General features: G+C 44.7%; 2 protein-coding genes and 1 long non-coding RNA gene across 6 annotated transcripts; 2 read left to right on the forward strand and 1 right to left on the reverse strand.

Moving 5' to 3' along the window:
* The first annotated feature begins 1,034 nt into the window (after nt 1-1,034).
* LOC112136767 (gamma-crystallin S-1-like) lies at nt 1,035-2,362 on the forward strand. The gene is made up of 3 exons (XM_024258658.2): nt 1,035-1,043; nt 1,112-1,354; nt 2,087-2,362. The coding sequence occupies exons 1-3, from the start codon at nt 1,035-1,037 to the stop codon at nt 2,357-2,359; spliced, it is 525 nt and encodes a 174-aa protein (XP_024114426.1). The 3' UTR covers nt 2,360-2,362.
* Nucleotides 2,363-5,351: 2,989 nt separating this feature from the next.
* LOC118599443 lies at nt 5,352-7,287 on the reverse strand. The gene is made up of 2 exons (XR_004948797.1): nt 6,820-7,287; nt 5,352-6,132 (listed from the first exon to the last, which is right to left on the reverse strand). It is a non-coding gene; the product is annotated as an uncharacterized LOC118599443 (long non-coding RNA).
* An 817-nt stretch (nt 7,288-8,104) lies between these two features.
* Nucleotides 8,105-15,050, forward strand: LOC112136807 (ETS translocation variant 5). 4 transcript variants are annotated; one of them, XM_024258724.2, is made up of 13 exons: nt 8,105-8,258; nt 10,842-10,906; nt 10,990-11,071; nt 11,250-11,297; nt 11,373-11,423; nt 12,428-12,527; nt 12,587-12,793; nt 12,863-13,122; nt 13,191-13,250; nt 13,332-13,397; nt 13,475-13,626; nt 13,805-13,912; nt 13,986-15,050. In XM_024258724.2, exons 2-13 carry the CDS (start codon nt 10,859-10,861, stop codon nt 14,217-14,219), a joined length of 1,416 nt encoding a protein of 471 aa, XP_024114492.1. In that variant the 5' UTR covers nt 8,105-8,258; nt 10,842-10,858; the 3' UTR covers nt 14,220-15,050. The 4 variants fall into 4 exon arrangements, with proteins under 4 accessions (XP_024114492.1, XP_036070368.1, XP_024114490.1 ...); XM_036214475.1 differs by lacking the exon at nt 8,105-8,258 and adding an exon at nt 10,074-10,096; XM_024258722.2 differs by lacking the exon at nt 8,105-8,258 and adding an exon at nt 10,199-10,409.
* Nucleotides 15,051-15,403: the final 353 nt, after the last annotated feature.

Genomic DNA, 15,403 nt, shown 5'->3' on the forward strand with positions numbered 1-15,403 from the left:
CTTTTCTCATTTCCCATCATCCATCTGTTTCTCTTTCCTGTTAGCTTACAGGACCTCACACCCTCAACCTAACTTTAGCAGTGCATCAAAAATGGCAAGAAATGTCAGAGCTATGTAGCCGTTTTGATCCAGATTCCAGCTCAAATGGAGAAAATAAAGACGTTCATGGATCTATTTGTCTGTACGTCAGAGGTCGAAGAAATGTTTAGAAATGGGATTTTTAAGCCTAAGTTTATTTATACATGTTCTCCATCATGAGAAAAATGCCACAGGAACATGTTAAAAACATCATTTTCATCAGAGTGGGTCTTAATGTAAACTTTCAGAGCTTTTATTAATAAACCCTTCCGCTCTCCTAGGCTTGTCTACATTAAAAGAGGGGTCATCTGGACCCCACAAGACAGTGTGCGGACCTTTTTTTAATGATTGTCAATATTTACTGTTAGCATTACTGGAGCTGCAGATCATGAAGTGGAACTTGTGAAACTTATGTGGTTTGACCAATCACAAAAATTAACTGTAATACATCAATTCAAACCTGTTGGGGCAGCACACAGACGGTTTTTGACCATCTTTTCAAGAATTAAACAAATTTGTTTTAATTTATCAAAAGTTACCCAATGACCAACAGACAGCACTTTCAAAGCCCCATTTATAGAGGTCAACAGACAAAAAAGTTGATTTAGGGTTTGGTTACCCTTTAAAGTTGGATTTACTAAGCCACTTTTTTCCTGTCCCTTGTATAAAATAAAACAATGTTTTTGTATGTCAGGAAGTTCTGGCTCCGCCCACAATCTGGGTCCTTCATGTGGATTTGAGCTGCGATGTCCTGCAGTGCCCTCGCTGTGGTGGCTGCGCTCTGCTGCATTCTGCTGCATTTGCAGTGTTTGGAACACAGACAGGAACAATGTGATCAGTCTGGATAAATATTTCCAGGCTGATTGAATCATGACAGACTGAGCCGACATTGTTTTGCGGGGGTATAAAAGGAACGCTGCTTTCACTGTTTCCTTTGACCTTTTCCTGCTTGAGCCATGAAGAAGGTGCAGCAGGGTTGGAACAGCAGCGCTTCCTCCAGCGGGATGTTCTGTAACCTGCCTCTCCGTTGCAGGTGGTCTTCTACGAGGACAGGAACTTCGGAGGTCGCTTCCACGAGTGTGAGAACGACTCCAGCGAGCTGCACTCATACATCAGCCGCTGCAACTCCATCCGAGTGGAGGGGGGGTTCTGGGTGGTGTACGAGAGACCAAACTACAGGGGGTTCCAGTACGTGCTGAGCCCTGGAGAGTATCCGGACCACCAGTACTGGCTGGGCTTCAGCGATGCCGTCCGGTCCTGCCGGGTGATCAGGCATGTGAGTGGGCGATCCTTCTTGTAGCAGTCAGTCCGGTCAGGAAGAAGATCAGGGATGCCCAATCCTGGTCCACAAGATCCATCACTCCACCTGCATTTACCTGGGCCAGGTGTGTTCAACCAGAACAAAGAAATACCTGAGCAGAGAGAAGAGTGGTAGGGTCGTTGGTCTTTAGGACCACGGTTTCGGCAGCCCTGGTTAAAGCCTTCATCACACCCTGCCGGTTTTGGGTTGTCCGGGTCTGTAGAGAGGAGAAGCCACATTCCAAGGGGAGTCCAGGTGTATCCTACAGTCTGCATGTTTTCAGGTCTCCAGGCCTTGCTCATGACTGATTACCTGCTTCAGGTGTGTCCAGCCAATTAGAACATACCAGAGCAGGGATGTTGGAAAACATGCAGGAATGCGGCCCTTGAGGCCTGGAGTTGCCTGTCCTGCTGTAGTCGTTGGTTAGGTGAGAGTTATGGCTCCTTACTATCTGCGCACAAATGCTGCATGTACGAGGTGTGCACATCCTACATAGGATGTCTGCAGGACGCCCACACCAACCACACTCTGTGTAAAGGAAAAATGGGTACGACACACCTGCATCTCACCTACTTCTTGTCTGCAGGAACTTTCAGGCTCTGTTTCCTTCTGGAGCTTTAGTTTCATGTCTGGTTTTGATTCTCCATCAGTTCCTCTTGGGGTTCCATCCCTCCAAGCCACCAGTGCTTGTCTGCTTGTTGTCTCCAGGTGGGGGAGTCTTGGAGGATGAAGGTTTGGGAGAAGCCAAACTTTGAGGGGGAGTCTCTGGAGTTGGCGGAGAACATGCCTACCTTGCAGGAGCGCTGGCAGAACCGACCTGTCCACTCCTGCAAGATTTTGGAAGGAGCCTGGGTTTTCTACGAGCAGCCCAACTACAGGGGGCGCCAGTACCTGCTGGAGAGGGGCGAATACAGGCGCAACTCTGAGTGGGGGGGCATGCAGCCCAGCGTTGGATCAATCCGCAGAGTCAAGAATCCATAAAATAAAAACCCTCATGAAGAGTTCAGTGGTTTATGTCTGTCAGTTTGAACTGAATCAGAGACTGGACTGAGTGAGTGTGACCCCCCCCCCTATAGAAAATGGCTTGATTTGACATTTTGTGATACAGATACTGCCATGTTGTAGCCAGATGTCACCAGTAGTAGTGACTGGTCTGAGTCAATGTTTCTATGACAACCACTCTCACCAATAAGGAATGAGCTTGTTGGAAGACCACATTTTAACACTTTAAAGCGTGCTACACAAAATCTGTCAAACTTTATAGACTTGGGGGCCAGAAGGCTCCACCTACTTTTAATGGAGGCATCTGATTGTTCATTTTATAACTTTAAAAACTTGTACTTCAGAAATGAGGATTATTCAAACCATGTTTCAAAAAAAGGGATCAGAGCGAGAATGGTTATTCTGACCAACAGAATGATGGAGTAACAGCTGTTTATTCCTCCATAAAAGTCTACAGAATTTTGGCTTCTTGAAACCAGCAGGTACTTCCTGTTTGTGTAGCCCGATTTCAAGTTGTAGGGGTGTGGCCTCCAGCAAGCTCACTCCTAACAGGTGAGTGAGTGGTTTCCATGGAAACTCCTGACTTGGACCAATCACTGCTCATGTGAGGTCAAGTTCAAGGATCACAAAAAATGTCCAGAAATGAAGCACAGTTTGTTCAAAGAACTTTAAATACTTTTAATAAAAAAACTTAAGATTTTAAAAGGTTTAAGACACAATTTAAAAAACAGGGCTAGATTTTTAAAAGGACAAGTGATAAAAGCCACAGGGATAGAAAAAGGAATTGCTTTGAGTTTCTTTTAAAAAAGTAAGTGCTGATAGCTGAAGATGCTAGTACTGATAGCTAATAACATTGAAGCTGATAGCTGAAACAGTCGGATCTGGCGCCTGGGACTTGACTTTTACACATGAGCCTTACAAGGTCAGGGGGAAGAGACACAATAGTAAATAAGTCCTTGTTATTGAAAATAATCCTTCATAAGTGGTGATTTCAAATATTCACCATCAATAATAACTCTTTGTTTTTTGTGTTGGAGCCAGCTCTGCAGTTCTGTGGATTTGTGCTGCTTTAACATTCAGCTCTGACTTCCTTTGGTTCAGACTCTCACTTGTTGGACCAGAACTTCCAGGTACTGTGAATGCAGCCACAACTGTCATGAACAGAGCTCCTCCCTCATCTATTGGAGAGGGACATGCATGTGAGACCTGTCGCTCCATTTTCGGTATGCGGAAGCAAATCGGTTGCACCGCTCACCCGCATACGCGAACCAAACGTCATTTCCGCTAAAGCATTTTCCGGTCTTCGGACGGTAACAACAACAATAACCTCGAAGTATGTTAATATAGCACTTAAAATGTTTATCATAGTGAAAACATTCACTTAACCTTACGATATTGCAGTGACTACAAACAGACTACAAATGTTTTCTTCTTCTGCAGTTTGACTGCAGTTTACTCCCTAAGCTAAGAGGATACAGCGCCACTTCAAGACACTTTATTTTCTCAGTTAATCCAAACACGTTATTAATGGTAAATTCTGTTGCAACATCCCATGACAACTCAGAGTAAAACTCGTTCACTTGTCATCCTTTCCGGTTTCCAAAAAATGAAAAATAAAAAATGATCAAACGGAGAGAATGACTCAGAACTGTGTGTCTGTTATTCTATCACACAGCATTGGCATTTTCCTTTGTCTGTAATGAAAACAAGATACGATTATGAAGTGTTTCATAGGCGGTGGCTTTTTTTGTTTGTTTGTTTTTTCGCACAGTAATCCAGTCAGAAGAAGCTCTCGGTTGTTGGGAAAAACATAAATTCTTGTAATCAAGGAGTTTTACTGTTTGGAAATGACTCTGTCGTAAAGTGGGTGAGGAGCGGAAGTGACGTGTTGTTCGCGCATGCGAGGTGAGCAATGCAACCGATTTGCTTCCGCATACAGAAAATGCAGCGACAAGACACCTCAGTGAGTCCTCCTCAGAGGGGAGTGTCTATCCACTAGAGCTGCAGTGCCTCATCTGAGATGTAAGGAGGTGAAGACACTGCAGCTCCTCCAGAGCTCACACAGTAACAGACATGTCCTTCAGCGGGATCTGCATCTACTACCATCCGGACTGTGGTCCACTGCCCGTCACCTTTAGACTTGTTTGACCCAACCCCCAACACTGTCAGGCGGAACGTGAGGCCAACCCGGAAGTAACAAAACGTTGCAGTACCGACACTGACCAGAGAGGCTGGTGCTTAGAGTGAGCAAATTCCCATAGACTCCCATGTTAAAATCCTCATTTTCAGCCCTCCAATAAACCCCTTTAATGCCTGGTGCTTAAAGTTTTTATTTCATCAATGGCTGCATATTTCATCCATGACAACTCTGAGGGGAGTGAATTTTTTTCTAAGTTTGTAATTTTTTTTTAAAACAGCATTTATTTTCGCTTAATGAGGGGGGCGCGGTCTTTGATTGACAGGTGACGACGCGGTGGATTCTGGGAGCTGTGCTCCGGTGTTTTGCTGGTCTGCTACAGATTAAGCGTTAGCATGAGCGCTATATTTCGGTTTTTGTCCTGCTGCCGTGATGTAAACTGTTCTAATACGCTCTCTGGGAGTCATCTGGTGTCTTTTCTCAGGTAAGTACTGAAAGAATAACTTTATATTTTGCCGGAAATAAATCATTAATGTATATTATTATTATTTATTTTAGTTCCAGTAATTCGATTTTTTAAAATTCTCAGCAACATTAATATCTATTGTGTTTAAAGTTTAAAAAAGGACGTTTTCTCTGTATTTTTATTGATAGTTCTTTTCTTTAATCGCAAAGTTATAACATATAAGGACATGATTCAGATCTGCTACAGTAACACCAGAATCTCTTCATGTGAAGTTAAAATGTGAAGACAGACAACTTTCAGTTAATAAGAACATGTAGTTTAAATATTTAATTTTTAATAAATGTGTACATGTTATATTTAGCTCTGTCTTTTTTAAATTGTATCTAATGTTTGTCTTGTATGTTCCTCTTCTGGTCTGCTTCTGGTGGTGAGCGGTTTTATAATCCAAAACAATCCAGCATTTACATTTAAAGGCAGTAAAATTCTAATTTTAACATATGAATTTGACTCTTGCTGATGTGTGATTCAATAAAAATCATGTTTAACATATTTGAGTGACCAGTCTCTTCTGTGTATTCACTGTTTAGCATATAGGTAAGACAAAAGGAAATGTGGGTCAAAGTCAGATCTGTACAAAATTTATTTTTGAAGCAGATGAAATGATTCAAAACATAACAAACATTCATCATTGAACATTCAGAATTAGTTTTCCTTTATTCAAGGTACGGACCTCTTTACACATGTCATGGTTAGAAAGCATCATCTATGATAATACCGTCTGTTTTTATACATTTAAAGAACCTAATAAATGATCCTAAAGAGTACATTTCTATCTACTGAAAATAAAATCAGTAAGAAATTAAAGAAAAATAAAGTTTAGTGCTGGGTTGAAGAGTGTGCAGCTGCTGGACGTTCTCTCCGATCCCCATGACAGCTCCAGACTCCAGACGCCGCCTGTTCACGTCCTCCACAGTGATGAGAGAACCAGGAGCTGCTTTTCCTTGTAGAATTAAAAATAAAAGATGTCCACCATCGTCTGCCTCAGCTGAACCAGGTGATGTGGGTCCACGCTGAGCTCACGTCGCTGTGGTGGTTTTGTTGAATGGTCCTTCTGGTGCCAAATGGAAATTACGTCACCATTAATCCAAACTGTAGATGTAAGGAAAAGAAAATAGATTTCACTCAAAAATATTTGTACATGTGCTGTTTCTGTAAAGATGAGCTAAACACACAAAATAAAATATTTCATCTTGTTTATGGTCAAAATCCATGTGAATATCTTTAAACCAAATCTTTTAAGAAAATGAGTTTATCCTTGAAAGAACATGACAGTATTTAGTTGGATTGTCAGCAGAAGAGGAGGCAGCATCAGTCTGTTTAACCTCTTCAGACCTGATGTTATCACATTCTGACTGATATTAGTTCATTCTGCTTCACTGTGACTGTGTTTAGAGGATTCACTTAAATATTAGCTCCAGCTTTAGGACGTTGACATGATTAACTTAACTAAGAAGTAAAGAGAAATGCTCCTCATATTGTAATCACAGCATCATACGATCATATATCAACAATTTGATTTAACACTAGAGAAAAACTACGTTTTACACAATCATATTACTGTTGTGGTGTATTTTTAATGTGTATATAAAGACTACAGTAACTTAAGACTAAATAACTCTTATTGAATAAGTTAGTTTAGGACAACATAAATAAAATGATCAAACAGTGGATGTTCAGTTCATACTAAACTCGTACCACGGGAAAATACGTTTTCATTGTTGTCTAAAAGTCACTTCCACCGCTTTACAGATTGTGTGTTAAACACCAAGTACTCACCTGTACAGATTCATGATGTAAATAATCCACCGCGGTGCAGCTTTGCTGGAGAGTTGAAGCGGTTAGCCGTTAGCATGAGGAGCCGCAGACGGCAGAGCTGTGGGCGTGAACTAAAACAAACCGGAGGAAAAGCGGGTGAACTCGGTCCCGCCCCTTTTTCCCATATTTGGAACGTCCGTGTGAGGCGGAGTTAACTCCAGCCAATATGGCTGCGGCCATGAGCTGAATATTCAGGCTTCATTTCAGGGACTGTGGAAGTCAATGGGTGACGTCAGAGATGATGCGTCTAATTATATATTATATGGTTTGACCACAGAACCCTGTTCCGGTTAGTATGGAGTCTGGTTCTCCAGGACACCGAGATTCTTCTGAGCTCTGTTTAAACGATACTTCCTTTCTGAGGATGGAAGTTTCTTCTGCAGATAAAAAGTTTCTGGAGCATTTCGGAATGTCACTGGCACAATGAGTGATGTGAGTCTTCTGAGAATAAGTTCCTGATGCACAGAGATTCCTTCAGTTTCAGCTAGAGGAGAGTTTCAGGTTTAGTTTTACAGTATTTACCATCTTTTAATTTAAAATCTAAAGTGGACGACCTCTGTCCAACTTTACTTGAGAGTCTCTCCCCCAAACATCATCATCTGATGTCCAGTGACCCCTTTCTGTTTGGTTTGCCTTCATGTGTCGTACTAATGACAGGAAGTGGTTTTGTTCTGACATTGTAGCAGAAAAGGACTTTCTGGAGAGTTCTGGTATCAGAGGTTCTTCTTAAGTTTGGAGGATCTGCTTTGAGGACTTTTAAAGAAAGTTCTGCGATCCTTTTGAAGGTAATGAGGTGTAAAGGGATGAAAGTCGGATTGGTTGTTCTGATCACATGACAGTCATGTGGGACAGGATTAACAGTCAGACACGCTCTGTTCTCCGTCCGGACTGCAGGGGAACAACAGAGTTTAGAACCTTTGAAACCTTTGTGTTTTCTTCTCTGTGTTTCTGTTTTGTTCAAAATGTTTCTTTGTCCAAAGTGTAGAACAAACAGCTTGTTAGAAAGTTGAGTTTTATTCTTAGAATAAAACCGAAACAAATCTCTGACGGGCTGTTTTGAAAGTCTATGTCATAGTAACGATTTTAAAATACCCACAAATATAAACAGACTTATTTTTAAATATCTGTTTGTTTTTCTTGTGACTGTCTCTTTAAGAGTTCTGAGCATGAATGAAACGCAGCCATTCATAAAAAAACATAAGACGGCAGACGTCAGAGCAGTCTCGACCGTGATTGGCTGCCTCGTTGACTGACTTCCCCGTGGACCAATCGGAGCGCAGCTCGGCGTCAGACAGCTCTTCATTGAGAAAATCTCCTCTCGGATGTTTGTTCTCGGAGCGGCCGGGGATGTAGCGCCAAACGTCCGCCTGTCTACTCCGCCGAACAACCGTTCCTGCCAGGTCAGTCCCGCACGCGCACGGTACGGTGCCGACAGGGCCGCCGGGAAACGGTCTGAGGAAAACGGACGTCGCCTCGAGGGGCGGCGGCGGCGCAGTTCCTCGCGGGGGGAGTCGATAATGCAAAAGAGGCGATCGCCATTTTCTATTAATCAAAGGCGCCGCCGCATCCATTTCCCGCATCTGTCCTCCCGCACGTCCGGGCTTCACGATGGTGGGGGGGTGGAGGGGATCTATCAATGGGGAGCTGCCCCCCCTCCCCGCAGGGATCAGGTTTCAGTTCATTGAGAAAAACGCGCAAGTCCGCTCCCCCCAATGCGTCTCCATCAACCCTTATTCTAGCCTCAAGCTGAGCGGACTTACAATAGAATAGAATAGAATAGATAACTTTATTAATCCTCCAGGGGCAATTCAGACATTTCCCGCCTTCACGTCAGAATCCGACCATGAACACAGTCGGGGTTTGCTCACACCACGGAACCTGGAGAGGGGGCAGACATGGCTGCTGACCAGGAGGGGCGCCAGAGGGGCGGAGCTAAAGCTCAACAGTTGAAGGAAAAACAACTATCAGTCGATGTCCGTCCGTCCACCTTCTATTCACACCTATACCTTTAGGGGATCATGGCAATCCTGGCCAAATATTAAAGAGATTTCACAAATTCACAGACTTAAATGTTAATTCTTCTAATTGACTCTCAGAGAGATGTTTGTTTTTATTTTATTTTCTGTGAGGAACATCAGACTGGAAATCAGTGCAGCTCAGAGCGGGAATCAAACGCTAACTGTTCTAATCTAAAGGACATGGAGCGCTTTGACTTTAACCCTTTAACATCTGAGGCGTGACTGGTGACACTTAAACACATAATCTTTAACATACTGCAACTTTTCAACCGTTACCACCATCAACGTACTTCCAGCAGAATCTGTAGGAGAAAGCGGCGTTGAGAAGTTCCAATCAGAGAGCATAAACACTGGAGCTGTGGTGTTAAAGGGTTAAATCTAAGAGCACAACGTTAAATCAGCTCTTAGATCCAAACACTCACAAGTGGTCGGAACAATGTAAAGCCATGCCATGGGCCCGCCCACCTGGTGAATAAAGAGACACGCCCCCAACTGGGATGTTAGGCTTAATAGACTATGTCTGAATTCCTTGACTACATGGTGCATGAGTGCGTTCTCCATCTTGTAGTTCGGTCCGAATGTTCAAATCCCAAATAAAGTGCCCTAAAAATTTCCCACAAGTCTTAGCAATAATCCAGAGTGCACCAATGTTTTCTACATTGGCGAATATGGACCACAATGCATTGCGTTTGAACAATTTTTGCGAATTTTCAATTTTCACTTCATGAAATCAGTGATGTGATACTCGCCGTTTACCAAAAAAAAAGTAGTGAGCTGAATTGCTTTTAAAATCCAGGGCACTTGATAGTCCCGGATTGTACTGTTTTAGTAGTTAGAGATTAGGGAAAGAATTCAGATATAGCCTCTAATATTTAAAAAAAAAAAAAGGTTCCCACAAGGTGGTTGTAACAGAGTGGCACAAAGCAGCTGTGCTAAAGTGACCAGACACAATCTTTTTGGAGGTAGAAGGGGTTTATTTTTCACCATGACAACTCCTCCAAACTCAACCTCCCACTGAACAAACAGCTCTGCTTATATGGTCTGACCCTAATTGGTCCAAACCACTGCAGAGGGAATGGAGGGGTCAACATAAACACCCCTCTCACCCAAAATGGTGGAAGCTGAACACTCAAAATGGCTGCCAAGCAGCTTAACAAACATTTGTCCAATTATACCTGGTAAGAAAATAAGGGAGCAGACCATAACCACACAAGTAACAGGTAGACACAAGGAAACACAAAAGTAACAAATGACACTTTGTTACAGTGGTCCTGAAACGAAAACGAGTCAATAAAATACCAACAAGTTTTAAAAACTATTTTTACACTTTTACTGCATTACTGGACTTCCTCTCTGGCGTTCCAAACGGGAAGTACCTGCTGGCTCCAAGAAGCCAGAATTACATAGACGCCATAGAAGCGATGACTCAGACGACTCGGGCCAATCACTGCTCACTGACGACATCTGGCTCCAACATGGCGGTGTCTGTAGCAAAAATGCAACTGAATCGACTTCATTTGGTTGGAGCTGGAAGTAAGCCATTTCCTGTGGATGACATCACATTCTCCAGTCACGACATCATCATTTGTGACTTTAAACACGGGAGCGTCTCCCTCTTTAAACCTGTCCTCGTGGTCTTTTAAAGAATTTGAACATTTTTTTTGGTACTTCTGGGTTTGTGTCGGGGTCAGTAACAGAAGAGGTGTGGACTCTACCACAGTGATGGAGGGGGGGGTAAATAGCTGTAGTTGTAGCTGCATGAACAGATTGTGCTTTTGAGAGTGGACCATTATGAAACTAAAGGCGACTAAATGGAGGTTTTTCTCTTTTCTGCTCTAGAAAAACTCAGATCAATTTAAAAATCGATATCTGCATTCATGAATTACTGTTTATTATTTATTCTGAGGTTGTGGGATCCATAAACTGATGTTTTAATTAGAACGTGTTCCTGTTTTGTTGCTCCAGGGGGAAACTGCTGCGAGATGGATGGCTTTTATGACCAGCAGGTCCCTTTCATGGGCCCAGAGAGTGTGAGTGTGAAAACATTGATTGTGTTTTATGAGTTTATGGCTCCCTGAGGCCTGATGGACGTCATCTTCACCTGTTATTGCAGAGCTCTGGAGGAGAGCCGGACTCGTGTCTAAGCGACAGACGGACCAAGTTCTTGGAGACTGAGCTGGCTCAGGACACTGAAGGTACTAATCCTCCTTATGAAGGAAGAAAGTCCAGAGAAAAAAGAGTTCCAACTCATTTCAAAGCATCAGCATTTCAGATCTTTAATGTTCATCTATCTGTGGTGGTTTTTAATGCCGGACATCTTGTTTACACTTAATCTGAGTTAAAATGCTCCTAAACTTCACCACTGTTTTTCAGAGCTTTTTCAGGATCTCAGTCAACTCCAAGAAATCTGGATCGCAGAAGGTGAGCAGTGAAGACCTTTCCTCTTCCTCACAAATGAGCTGAACCTCTCTGACATCGGTTCTGCTCCGCCCACAGCCCAGGTTCCCGACGACGAGCAGTTTGTTCCAGATTTCCAGTCCAGTAATTGTGAGTGATCACTTCCCCATTTTCCACACGAATCTCTTAGACTGATAAGAAAACGAGGTTTAACCTGCAGGAGGTCGTTAAGATTAAGCAGTTTTAATGTTTTTCAATGAAACCTTGCAGAGAAAACAAGTCGGACAGCTCCTGGGATCTACAGGCCACGCCCCCTTTTTCTGATCATTTTAAATGAGGGTAAAAAGAAATCAGCAGAAAAAACTGTTTCTGGCTGCATTTCTGAAGAAGATTTTACAATATTAGAAAATATTTAGTTAAAACGGGAGTTTTTACTTTAAGAGTTCACATTTTTAAAGAACAAGTAAATTACTTCAGTTACTTAAAGAAATGTACTTTGGTAAATGTAAACCTAAAACTCTCATCTGTAAAAACGGTGGATAGAAAACTCCAGGGAATCCGACCAGAACCTGCAGGGAATCCGACCAGAACCTGCAGAGAATCCGACCAGAACCTGCAGGGAATCCGACCAGAACCTGCAGAGAATCTGACAAGAACCTGCAGAGAATCCGACCAGAACCTGCAGGGAATCCGACCAGAACCTGCAGAGAATCTGACAAGAACCTGCAGAGAATCTGACCAGATCAGACTTGAACCCCCCGGCGGCTCTTACATGAATCCACACCGGACCCGACCTAAACATGGAGGGACTGATTTTAACATGAGGCTTTCCTTCAGAGGGAACATGAGTGACTGGCTCTGAGGTGAAGCTGTGCACAAGTGTCTTGCATTTGGGTTTCAGACGTGCAGAGGTGGAACCGGGTCATCACGGGGATTCTAGGAACTTCACTTTATCTTTTCACCTGAGCGGGTGATTTTTTTGAAATGGTCGGATGGCCAGAACATGATGAAATGAGTTTCAACATGGGAAAGGGGGTGGTCCTGACAGAGAACACCTACGGTCCCTGAGGCTCCGCCCCCCAGACGAGAACATCGAAGCGTCTTGAACGTGAATCAAATTCTGTGACGTTTTCGGTCCTGTTTTGTGTCTACAGTGATGTTTCATGGACCTGCGGTCAAGGTGAAGCGGGAGTCCAGCCCCCCCAGAGCCCCCTCCCCCTGTAGACGAGTGGACGCATGCCTCCCCCCGTACAGGTGACTAACCTGAAGGTCTGCAGGTGAAGTCTGGAAGCTTACATCTCCTCCTGTTTTAGAGCCTGCAACAAGCCGAGTCTGACTCCGCCCACTCCGCCAGCACGCTGCAGCTCCGCCCACCATGCTGGACCCCCGCTGTTCTCCCCCCACCTGAGCAATGGTGGTCCCTGCACCCCTCAGCAGCATCCTCAGGTCAACCAGGAGGCGTTCGCCCTGCCGCGCCCCCCCAACAGCTGTCCCCGAAGGTCCTTCAGTTCAGAACAAAGGTGAGTTTCAGCCCCTCCCTCTCAGGTTTTCATCGGGGGGGGGTCATCAGACATCCTCCCTCCCCTCAGATTCCAGCGGCAGCTGTCCGACCCCTGCCTGCCTTTCCCGGACAATTCCTCCAGCGCTCCCTACCACCCAGCGAGCCGTGACCCCCGCCCCCTCTACCAACGCCACTTGTCGGAGCCCCTTAACCCCCGCGCTCCACCAGCTTTCAAAGAGGAGCTGGTGGATCCACGTTATCCAGATCCTGCCAGTCCGGATCCGGCCCAGACCTCTTTCAGTCGCGTCTTCATCAAACAGGAACCGCGAGACTTCAGCTTTGATCCAGGTTTGTCCCGGGGAGGGGGAGAGGGAGTGTGTGTGGGGGGGTGATGACTCCTCCTCTTTGTCTTCCAGAGGTCCAGACCTGCCAGTCCTACAGGAAGTCTTCACTTCTCTTCCCACAGAACTTTCCAGGTGAGTCTGAAGGTTCAGAACCTCATCAGAACATGTGACCAACATCTGACCCCCCCCCCATGTGACACCCCCATCCGGTAGGATTCCCTCACAGAGAGCCCGGTCTGTACCTGGATGACACCTGTGTGGTGCCAGAGAGAGTTGAAGGTAGGCCCCCCACCCCCGCCGCTGTGGCGTCTTTAGCCCGGCCCCTGGGTGGAGCTTCATGTGTGTCTGTGTTGCAGGTAAAGGGAAGGCGGGGGGTCTGCCATACCAGCGGCGGGGGTCCCTGCAGCTCTGGCAATTTTTGCTCACACTGCTGGACAACCCGGCCAACGCTCACCTGATTGTGTGGACGGGGCGCAACATGGAGTTCAAGCTGATTGACCCCGAGGAGGTGAGCCCCCCCGTGGCGGTCGTGGGGGGGACTGGACTGAGGCTTTAATCTCAGAACTTTGATGGAATCTAAGTTCGAGTTCTGAGACGAGACAGAACATAGAAGTTCTGAGGTTGAACTTAGGATCTCCAGTGGACCCCCCCGGAATCAAACATCTGACTTTGGGTTTTGTGTTCAGGTGGCCCGGCTGTGGGGCATCCAGAAGAACCGTCCGGCCATGAACTACGACAAGCTGAGCCGCTCGCTGCGGTACTACTACGAGAAGGGCATCATGCAGAAGGTAAAGGCAAGTCCTCCTGCTGCTGCGTTTGAGGGTTCTCCTGAACGCCCCCCCGCCGCTCACCTGTGTCCTCCTGCAGGTGGCCGGGGAACGCTACGTCTACAAGTTCGTCTGCAACCCAGAGGCGCTCTTCTGCATGGCCTTCCCGGAAAACCAAAGGCCCTGCCTGAAGGCGGAGCTGGACGCCGCCCTGCCCTCCAGCGAGGAGGAGGGCCTCCCCCCGCCCGGATACGAGGAGGAGGGGCCTTACCTGGTGGACGGGGCGGAGCAATGCATGCAGACCCTAACCTTCCCCGACATCTACCCAAACTAGAGCTGTCATGACAGACTCTTACTCTGAAGGGCCACACACACTTCCTGTTGTGCTGATATGATGGAGGTGAAAGGTCACGAAGTCCTGATCGTCTAGACAGAAGCTGCTGTTCAACCAACATGCTGTAAAAACACATTTTATTTTTAAAATCTAAATCATTCTTTGCCTAAAATAAACCTTAAAGTAAACCAATTAATTTTAATTTTCAAAATAAAGGTATTATGAGTTGTACTTTTCTAGCTAAATATATTAAAAAAGTTTTTACAGTTTGAAAAAGTTCTATCTGCTACTTTATTTTTGGAGATTTTTCTGAGAGTTTTCTCTGTTCAAACGTCAGCAAATGTTAAAGATTTACCTTTCAGCCTTAAAGGTGGCGGCGCCGTCATGGTGTGGGCTCTGAAGCCTTAGTCGACTCTGGGATCTGTTTTGTAACCAAAAAGCATCTCAAAGCCATGACCACTTTCCTGAAATTATAATTCCGCAAAGAAAGACTACTTAGCTTTTTTTAAGGTCATATTTTTGGCTCGGCAGAGACGTTTTCCTAAACTTGTATATGACAAAGGTACCGCTTCTATTTTTACGGGGTGAGACTCTGGTGCTTTGATGGATCTCTTCCACCAGTTAACCAGTGCAAATGGATTCCTGCATTTTGTATAGTTGGTTGCTTCAATGTGTAGAGGAGTGTATTCTTATATATGGATATATTTTTGCAAAAGGTGTTGTTTGCCACCCCCCCATGAGTCCTGCAGTCAGAGGAAGTATTTACATATGATCTCTGTATGTGTGCCTTCTGTTCATCTTTATTCAAACAATAAACATTTCTTCTTTTTGTTGGTTTGTGTTTTGGTTTTTTATTTAACATTTTTTGTAAAAGTCCATCTGCTGGACTCACTTTGTCCGTGGTTACAGGAATCGTTCTGAACCAGAACCACTGCTTTATATGCGTTTAGGAAGGAAATATGACTTCAACACACTTTACCAACCGCAAAGGATTGTGGGGGTGATGGTGTTCTGGAGAAAACAGGTGAGACAGGCTAGTTCCTGTAGGACGGGGACAATCAAGGAAATATTAGATCTTATTAAAGAGAACATTCACTCAATTTAAGTTTTTCTTTCAAACTGAACTTCAATCAAGAGTGACGTCACAAAGCGGATCAGCTGTGTTTGGAGATCTGGTGTTTCTG

This window comes from Oryzias melastigma, linkage group LG2 (genome assembly GCF_002922805.2).
Source record: "Oryzias melastigma strain HK-1 linkage group LG2, ASM292280v2, whole genome shotgun sequence".
NCBI lineage: Eukaryota > Metazoa > Chordata > Actinopteri > Beloniformes > Adrianichthyidae > Oryzias > Oryzias melastigma.